The sequence below is a fragment of the Primulina tabacum genome, chromosome 16 (genome assembly GCF_025594145.1).
Source record: "Primulina tabacum isolate GXHZ01 chromosome 16, ASM2559414v2, whole genome shotgun sequence".
NCBI classification, from domain to species: domain Eukaryota; kingdom Viridiplantae; phylum Streptophyta; class Magnoliopsida; order Lamiales; family Gesneriaceae; genus Primulina; species Primulina tabacum.
In genome coordinates this window covers 27498805-27508267 of record NC_134565.1, presented here as the reverse complement: position 1 = coordinate 27508267, position 9463 = coordinate 27498805, and the positions used below count along the sequence as shown (strand labels likewise).

Here is a 9463-nt window from a genome sequence, read left to right as displayed (position 1 = left end):
GAAGTATAGATGAATGTTAAAAACATTAATATGTAAGTCGTAACATTTTATAAGTTTCGATCGAGGAATTATATAGTTTCTATTTTTTAATTTGGGAAAATATATTTACAAGTCATACATTCGTTGTCTCAATTGTGAATTTTCTGTTGTCCTTAGACAGTTCATATCTAAGATAAATATAATAAATATAATAACTTAATGATAATATTAAATAGTCCACTATTTGTTATTTATTTAGAAAAACGTTATTCGTTTCTATTACATATAAGGCGACTTCTCTCTTTCAGGACAACTAATTTAACTAACTCTTCTCCTCCTCTTCCCTTTTCTCCTCATAGTTATATTTCCTCTTGCTTTATCCCTCCCTTATTACCTTAAAGAAAAAATCTGCAGGAACAGTTCAGGAAAAAAAAAAGAAGAAAAAAAAGAGAAAAAAATAATAATTCGAAATGAATGATACAGGACTACCTAGAGGAGATTCTGTGAAATGGATATTAGAGAAAATTGAGATAGATGACATGGCTGATATTCCAATGGATGATAAATCGGAATCTGTACGAAATGGTGCAAATCGGAGTTTTTTAAGGAGGAAGACAAGCAACACGAAGAATAGGACGGGCCGAACGGAATCCGGTGCCTCACAAGGGCTAAAGAGTTTAAGGTTTCTCGACAGGACAAGAACGGGGAAGGAAGAGGACGCGTGGAAGGATATTGAGAAGCGTTTCAATCAGCATGCGGTCTATGGCAGATTGTTGAAGGACAAATTTGGAGTATGCATCGGTAATTTTGTTGTTAAGTTTTCTTGTTTTTTCTGTTGTATGTGCCAAGTTTTTTGCATTTGATTTGCTTTCTGGAATTTAGGAATGGGAGACAGCAAGGAATTTGCTGGTGAGTTGTTTGAAGCTTTGGCAAGAAGGAGGAACATTTGCACGGAAAATGGGATCGAGATAGAATTACTACGGGAATTCTGGGAAGACATGACAAATCAAGATTATGACACGAGGCTTCATATATTTTTTGACATGTAAGTTGACTCTCGGCCTATTCTAGCGGAATCCCACGCCGACGGGACTTGAGCTAGAAAATGATGCTAGAGCTACCATATACTTTTGTTTTGGATTGTATCGGTCATGTTATTGACTGGACATATTAATAATGTTGTAGGTGTGACAAAAATGGAGATGGAATGCTGTCGGAAGACGAGGTTAAAGAAGTGAGCAACGTTTCACTAATTTCGAGCAGCTTCTTCTGTTTGTCTTTCGCTTTTCCTTCTTGTTCATGAGACAATTTTTTTGGATATTTTATATGATCAAGGTTTTAGTAATGAGTGCTTCGGCGAACAAGCTGTCGAAATTCAAGCAACAGGCTTCAACATATGCTTCTTTAATCATGGAAGAGCTTGACCCCGACCATCAAGGATATATAGAGGTGCTGATATATATACATTGTTGGATCATTTTCTGTATAAAAGTCACTCTCTTTCCTTCTGCCTCCTCCCTCATATACAATGTTAAAATCCTATATATATAGATCATACATATAATTGTGCACTGATCAATAAGTTTGAGAAGCTCTCTTATCTAATAGGCCACTCGTTTTGATTTGGGTTCCACTATAAGAATTATGTTCTATAATACTTCTCCATCAACTCTCCTTTAAAGCAGATGTGGCAACTCGAGCTCTTGTTAAGAGGGATGGTTGGCTCGGAAGAAGACAAAAAAAAGACTTACAAGAAAACGCAAACATTGGCAAGAACCATGATCCCTAAACAGTACAGGACCCCGATAAGCAAATTCTTATCGAAAAACTCGGAAAGATTCTTCGATAATTGGAGAAGAATACTGGTTCTCACGTTGTGGATGTGTGTAAATATTTCCCTCTTCACTTGGAAATTCTATCAATACAAAAAAAGGGCTGCTTTTCAAGTAATGGGATATTGTCTATGTTTTGCTAAAGGTTCAGCGGAGATTCTTAAGTTCAACATGGCTCTGATTCTCCTCCCTGTGTGCAGAAGAACTCTAACTAAGCTAAGAGAGACGTTTCTTGGGACGGTAATACCATTCGACGACAACATCAATTTCCATAAATTAATCGCACTATGTATCGCCATAGCAACCCTAGTTCATACGCTGATGCACTCAGGCTGCAACTTCGTAAGACTGACAAAGTGTCCTAATAATCAGTTTAACGCCATTTTTGGACCGGCTTTTCATTTCCACCAGCCGAGTTATTTGGGAATTGTTGGAACTGTCCTCGGCATTACAGGCATCTTGATGATAATTCTGATGATCTTTTCTTTCACATTGGCGATGCATTCGTTTAGGAGGAACGTGGTTAAACTGCCGTGGCCTTTACATCATTTGGCAGGTTTCAATTCCTTCTGGTATGCGCATCATTTGTTGGCTCTCGTTTATGCCCTCTTAATCATCCACGGTTACTTCATATTTCTGACCAGACAATGGTATAAAAAAACGGTATGCAAACATTCCCTTTAACTCGAGTTTTGCTATTTTCTGGTATGATCTCACATGGAATCCGAAAGCAAATTTGCAGTGACTTACAGTCTGAGTTTTGTGATTTGCAGACATGGATGTACATTGCCATACCAATGTTTGTCTACACCAGTGAAAGAATTCTCACCCTTTATGACAGAAACTACAGAGTCAGCATCATTAAGGTCGTATTTCATCAACTTTTACAAGTTTTTCTCCGGGCTGTCGAAATTTTTTTGAGCAATCTAATCTTTGGTCTGGCATTTTCAGGCTGTTATTTACACAGGAAATGTATTAGCCTTATATATGAGTAGGCCTCCTGGATTCAAATACAAGAGTGGGATGTACCTTTTTGTCAAGTGTCCTGATATATCAAATTTCGAATGGTAAAAAGTGTGCAACTTGTGAAATAACGTATCCATATTTCTTAGTCGATGAAACTAGTAGTTGAAGAACTTTCTCGAATAACGATACAGGCATCCGTTTTCGATTACCTCTGCCCCCGGCGACGACTATCTAAGTGTCCATATACGCACATTGGGAGATTGGACAACTGAACTTAGAAACCGTTTTGCTAAGGTTACTCGTCTTTCTTCTCCGCGATGGTTTTTCCTAAACATATCACTAGGATGTAATGAATATAAGGAAACATCAACAAATGCAGGCTTGTGAACCTAGATCGACACAGCCAAGAAGGGGAAATCTGGTGAGAATGGAAACTAAAGTATACTCAGACACTGAAAATTCAGAGTGAGCAAATAGTCCTTTGATAATATTTATTTTCAGATATACAAGTTTCTGACCTCAGTTTAAAAGGGTTCAATTTTATGTTTACAAACAAAGTTCTACCTTACAGATTTCCAAGAATAGTGATCAAAGGACCGTATGGAGCACCGGCGCAGAATTACAAGAAATACGACATCCTTCTGCTCGTCGGTTTGGGTATTGGAGCAACCCCATTTATCAGCATTATCAAAGACATAGTTAACAACGAAGATGAATTTGTGAGTACAAATAAATCAAAACAACTTCCTGTTTCCCTTAGATATTTGATCTTCCAAATGAATAAACTTCTCGAATCAGGGCTCAATAGACGACAGAAAATGCCCTGAACGAGCATATTTCTATTGGGTGACAAGGGAACAAGGATCATTTGACTGGTTTAAAGGTGTTATGGATGACATTGCAGAATACGATCACAACGTACGGTACTCAGAGCGAGCACGATACGTTTTTTCATGTGTTATCTACATTTATCTCATGTAAAAGCTTCTTAATTAAATCTTGCAGCATGTCATAGAAATGCACAACTACTTGACGAGTGTGTACGAGGAAGGAGATGCTCGATCGGCACTCATAGGAATGGTTCAATCGCTGCAACATGCGAAAAATGGGGTCGATGTAGTTTCAGAAAGCCGGGTAAGCATCCTTTTTGCATGTTTACGCGACTCGAATCTGATACCTATAAGCTTGAGAAATCAATATATTTACCAATGGACTATTGGTGAAACAGATAAGAACTCATTTCGCAAGGCCAAACTGGAAGAAAGTGTTCGCACATTTGGCTACTACGCATCCATCTACTCGAATAGGTAAAAAAAACAGATGTTTTACTTTCTATTATTCAACAAGTAACATCTAAGTGTACGCGGTACCTCATCTTATTCTCAGGTTCGAGATCCAATTATAAAAATCATCCCTCCAAACAATATATATATATATATATATGTGTTACAGAAAACTAAGCAATGGGTATATTGATTTTCAGGTGTATTTTACTGCGGAAGTCCGACGTTGACGAAGCCGCTCAAAAAGCTTTGCCAAGAATTTAGCATGAATTCATCGACTCGATTCCAGTTTCACAAGGAAAACTTCTAGCTAGCTAGGAGCTTATAATGTAGTATATTATACATGGAATGTTCATTTTGGATTCATTAGGAAAATTATGGTGAAAAACGCTAGCTAGGAAATGACAATTTTGTGTGTGTCAAATGATGCAAATTAAAAACGTCATCACGATAATTTCATGAAGCGAATCTGAGTAATAGGAAAATTATGGTGAAAAATGCTATGAAAAAATTAAATCATTTTCGTATACCAAACGTGGAACTCAAAATTCTACCCTTATAATTTATATTATCTATAATTTCATGCTACTAATATACTTAACTAATAGGTTCAAAAAAATCATTCATGACAACTCTATGGTGAAAAGAAAAAAGCAATTTAAAGTTATCCTACGTATCTAGGTATATATGTACATTTAATTATGTGGCCGGACTATTCCCTAAACATATTTGACCATATAAGAAAAATTTTGTGAAACGATTTCACGAGTTAATTTTGTGAAACATATATTTTATTTGGGTCACCAATAAAAAATATGACTTTCTATATCAAAAATATTATTTATTATTGTAAATATGATCCGTGAGACGTCTCGTAAGAAAACAATTATTGACCATATCACATTGTTCAATCTATCATAACTATCTTAGAACTCTTTATCATTATTAAATAATTCGACCATTTAGTCGATGGAAAGCAAGTCAAAATATTCTTATAATTTAAACAGCTCCTGGTATTTAGGCTAGAGATCAGAAAGTTCGATGCTAAGTACCATGGTAAAGAATTGATTGTGAGGGAGGGAAAAAATATTTAGAGGATATATTTGAAATTTAGCATGATTAAAAGATGGGCAAACTATTAATAACTCTTTGCCTTAAAATATAACTTTCTCATCACTCTTCATTTCCTTAAATATTTGTTTGAGCTCCTTAATCTTTAATTTTCAAAAAATATCATCAATCTTCATAATTATGGTACGTGTCATTGTTATATCTATCAAATCTATTCTTAAAGGCATACAGCCCAGACATGCAGCTACATAGGGTTTCCATCCTATACACCATATTACAAATGATTGATTTTTTTAAATGGCTCATTATGTTTTCGTATAATAAATTGAACAATTTATTTTTTTGACCAGAGTGTCGTCGGCTTGTATCCACCGGGTTTTATAAACTGCTTCTCACAGTCCAACCCTACAGTCGCAACATATGGTTTTTGATTTAGATTCCTTCAACAGCACTTTGCACAATCCTGTTTCCTTTCCTACATCAAGGTGTATAGTAAAATGGTTCAATTTGAAAATAATACATGAGAGGGACAGTAAGCCTTGATCTTTTTATTCAAACATACAATTTATTAATGCATGGTGATTTCCTATATATGAGGAAGGACTTGCTTAGCTATCTATAGTAGCCAGAATTATAATACACATACAATAAAGAAAACTATTACAAGTTTACATTTTGAGAGAAAAATGAAGAGGTTGAATGATGTTTTTCATCTTCCTTTTGTCTTGAGTTATATAAAAGTCTCGGTGGATTTGAAATCCGAACTTCAAATCTTATGAATTATTCTGCCAGTTGTGGTCGACAACATCTTATGAATGGTGGTCCTTTTGACCACTGGTTAATGGCTTGTCTTTATAGGTGGTTGGTGGTTCATCTTCCACCAGTCAGTGAAAATGTCTTTTAGTGGTGGTTCATTCTTCACTAATGGAGTTATTGGATAGCATACCTACTTTATCTTTGTCGGAAAATCTTCTGCTTTTGTATCGTCTCCTAGGAAATCGTGACTTGTGTGGTCCTTCATCACTTGGACTTGTTTCTGTATTATGATTTCGGTCATATCTTGGCCACGTCGAAAAAAAGACTAAAATTGTCAAAACAAAATATAAATAGCATACTAAACTGAAATTTTATAACATGCAGGATCAAATTGCGAAGAGACAAACACTCATGACAAAAAATTGAAAAATACAGGACATAAACTGAAATTTCACAATATAAATTACTAAAATCGCACATAAACGAAAATACATAACCAAAATTGCAAATTTTCCAATATATTATATCAAAATTACTCTTAATAATAACAAAACAAGGTTATATACATAATCAAGATTATCTCTGTAAAAAAGATAAAAATTTGGAACTCCATAGACTTTCAAAGATAACTCCAAGCTCGATTAAAAGAGTGGGTTTCATATCCAATAAACTTGCTATATGTAGAGTTACGAAAAAATATGATAAAAAAAACCCACTTTAAAAAGTTTTGCATTTAAAAAACTAATGGAATAAAAAAATTTCCACAAAACTTTGAGTTTTTGAAGATGATACTTTTTGCTATAGTTAATTCTAAAAAAAAATATTTTAATATTTTTTTTAGATAACGTCTCTAAGTAATTTAATGATCCTTGTTTATACCAAATACATTTTTGTGGTGTCTATTTTGTTAGTGTTGATGTCCAGACTCTGCCCACAGAATTAGAAGAAGAACTTCTACTCTTTCAACTTTCAGACAGTATCCTTTTTGTTCTGCTGTGCTGCTTTTTTTCGTTCTTGTTGTGGTATAGACCAGATGGGCCTTTGGGTCAATGAACTCTCCTACATTGTTTTCTGAATGATTAATTGGCATAAAGTGTAAATTTGGGAGATGGAAATAATGAATGTTACAAACTTACGTATCATAAAATTTAAAGTGCAAAATAATGTTACAACTTTTTGTGAGGAAATCAATTATATCGTAGATATTCCTTTGACAATCCGATTTCATTCTGATCAGATGCGTTGGAAAACAGATCTCTACAGAGCTCTCCATAGAATCGACATACCAAATCCATAAACACAGGACATCTCAGCTTTTTCCAGCAATAAAGAAACTCTTCTACATCCTCCAAATCTCTCATTTTTCCCTCTCCCACAATCATCTCCGTCAAATGATTCTCAAAGCTCCTGCATGCAGCATATTGATTCGAAACGTCGACCTTTCCCATGGCTTCAGCACGCATTCTTACATATGCTGGGGTCAGAGGTGATGGATGTGGTGCTATACGCTGCCCTGGATCCGAAAAACTCGTGAACTCTGTGGTTCGATCCATCTCTTTTGTTCGCGTAAGTGAACATAACACTGGTAGGATTTTGGAGAGGTGGCTCCGCCCTTTACGTTTGGAGTTGTTCATGTTTGGTTTTCGATGAGGGCGGAGTCGAAGAGCTCTTATAAAAAGTGGTTTGTGGAGTTTGAATTTGAAGAGTTGCAACAATTTCTTGCATGGCTTGGTAAGTTTGCATCTGAAGTGAGACAGATTTTTAAGGCCCATTTTTCTTTCTAAGATTAAGATTGGGATGCCGATTACGAAGGGGTGAGGAGAGGAAGAACGATGGCTTTTAAAGATAGTCCTCGGATGCACATGTATATATAGATAACGCGCGCACACACACACACAAATACCCTTTTACTTTTAAGGAAACTAAACAAGACAGGTTCAAACATCTATACAACTATATATATATATATATATATATATACACAAGTAAAAGGGTAGGTGTATTAAATTATGATGTGTGTGGATGTCACGTCTGGCGTTGTAAAGGAAAGTGGTGTCATAAAATGAAGGCTTTTTAGTCATCTCAAGGATGACCGATAAAAGTCAAGTGCATTGTGTAAAATACTTTTTTAAAAAAAATTGACAAAAATTTACGTGAAACGTTCTCATGGGTCGTAGTTTATGAAACATATCTTTTATTTAGGTCATTGATGAAAAAAATATTAATTTTTATGCTAAGAGTATTACTTTTTATTGTGAATATCGGTAGGGTTGACCAGTCTCACAGATAAAAATTCATGAGATCGTCTCACAAGAGTCTACTATAAAAAATTACTGTATAACAAACATTTGAATCAATCGTTAGAGAAAATAGATTTTTTTTTATAAAATATGAAGGGTTTAAAAATATTACTGTGTAACTCACCATGGAATTATTAAAATATTAAAAATACCTCTATCAATTTACAAACGAGCTTTTAATATTTTTATTTAATAAAAAATATTAAAAAAACTATTTTAAGTTAATTTTAATTATCCTATAGCTCAAATCTCATCCACTTTTTAAAGTCCTAAGTTTGAGAATATCGGATTTAAGATGGTTTATTTCATCCTACCTATGTGGGCATTGCCCTCATGATAGGATGGATGGCCAAGATTTGTCCATGCATATATAGGACCCACTTTTTTTTTGAAATTGTATGTGTGAAAAGATCTTACCCGTTGAAATTGAAGTGAAGATAATACCCACATATGTAAGATCTCATTAGTCCTAGATTATAGGTAACAAATTATCCACTGTGGACATTTGTCAATGGACTCTTGGCCCAATATCAGTTAATAAGTATCTTAATTTGGAACAAGATCTAAATTCTAAATCAGTATAAAAAAATTTATATGCTGAAAATAAGAGTTGTAAATATTAAAAATGATGTATGTAATGATGTATTTATTTTTGGATTATTTCCAAAGAAATTCTATAAATAGGTCACTAAATTTGTGAAGAAAACACACAATTGAGTAGACAAAATTTTATAAAGTATATATTTTAATATATTTTGTGAGTTTAAAATCTTTACTTTTTACCGTAAATTTTTACTTTTAACACGATATCAGCACGATGCTCGAAGGATCTCCATATTTTTCCAAGCTCCAAAACACAAGAAAAAAGTAACAATATTCAAAAATAAGAATATTTATTTTACTGTTTATTTATTTTTATTATATATATATTTAATATATAATATCATGTTATTGAAAAAGATCTCATGACTTTATGGAAATGATTAAAAGATCTCATGACTTTATGGAAATGATTAAAAGAAAGATTTGAACATATAAGAGAAGTTATACTTCCGACCGCCCGTGATGAACGAAATACGTTAAGATTCCAAGATTATAAAAAAGTCAGTGATTACAATTCAGCGATTTATCGAATAATCTCGCAATTTTGTGGACATGAGGTTACGGAATCAGAATTGCTTGAAAAAACATTTTCAACTTTTCAAACTTCAAATATAACTCTACAACAACAATATAGAGTGCGTGACTTTGCGAGATATTATGAACTTATCGCATG

General features: G+C 34.1%; 2 protein-coding genes across 3 annotated transcripts; one reads left to right on the top strand and one right to left on the bottom strand.

Moving 5' to 3' along the window:
* The first annotated feature begins 376 nt into the window (after positions 1–376).
* Positions 377–4485, top strand: LOC142529107 (putative respiratory burst oxidase homolog protein H). Of its 2 annotated transcripts, XM_075634500.1 has the most exons (14): positions 377–780; positions 862–1024; positions 1165–1213; positions 1315–1428; positions 1665–2474; positions 2585–2677; positions 2763–2878; positions 2969–3071; positions 3157–3242; positions 3349–3496; positions 3576–3695; positions 3783–3911; positions 4006–4084; positions 4261–4485. In XM_075634500.1, exons 1-14 carry the CDS (start codon positions 450–452, stop codon positions 4368–4370), a joined length of 2451 nt encoding a protein of 816 aa, XP_075490615.1. In that variant the 5' UTR covers positions 377–449; the 3' UTR covers positions 4371–4485. The 2 variants fall into 2 exon arrangements, 1 of the variants encoding a protein (XP_075490615.1); XR_012815833.1 differs by lacking the exon at positions 4261–4485 and having other exon boundaries at positions 3793–3911.
* A 2589-nt stretch (positions 4486–7074) lies between these two features.
* Positions 7075–7710, bottom strand: LOC142528455 (transcription repressor OFP17-like). Its single transcript, XM_075633508.1, has one exon. It carries the CDS (start codon positions 7657–7659, stop codon positions 7075–7077), a length of 585 nt encoding a protein of 194 aa, XP_075489623.1. The 5' UTR covers positions 7660–7710.
* Positions 7711–9463: the final 1753 nt, after the last annotated feature.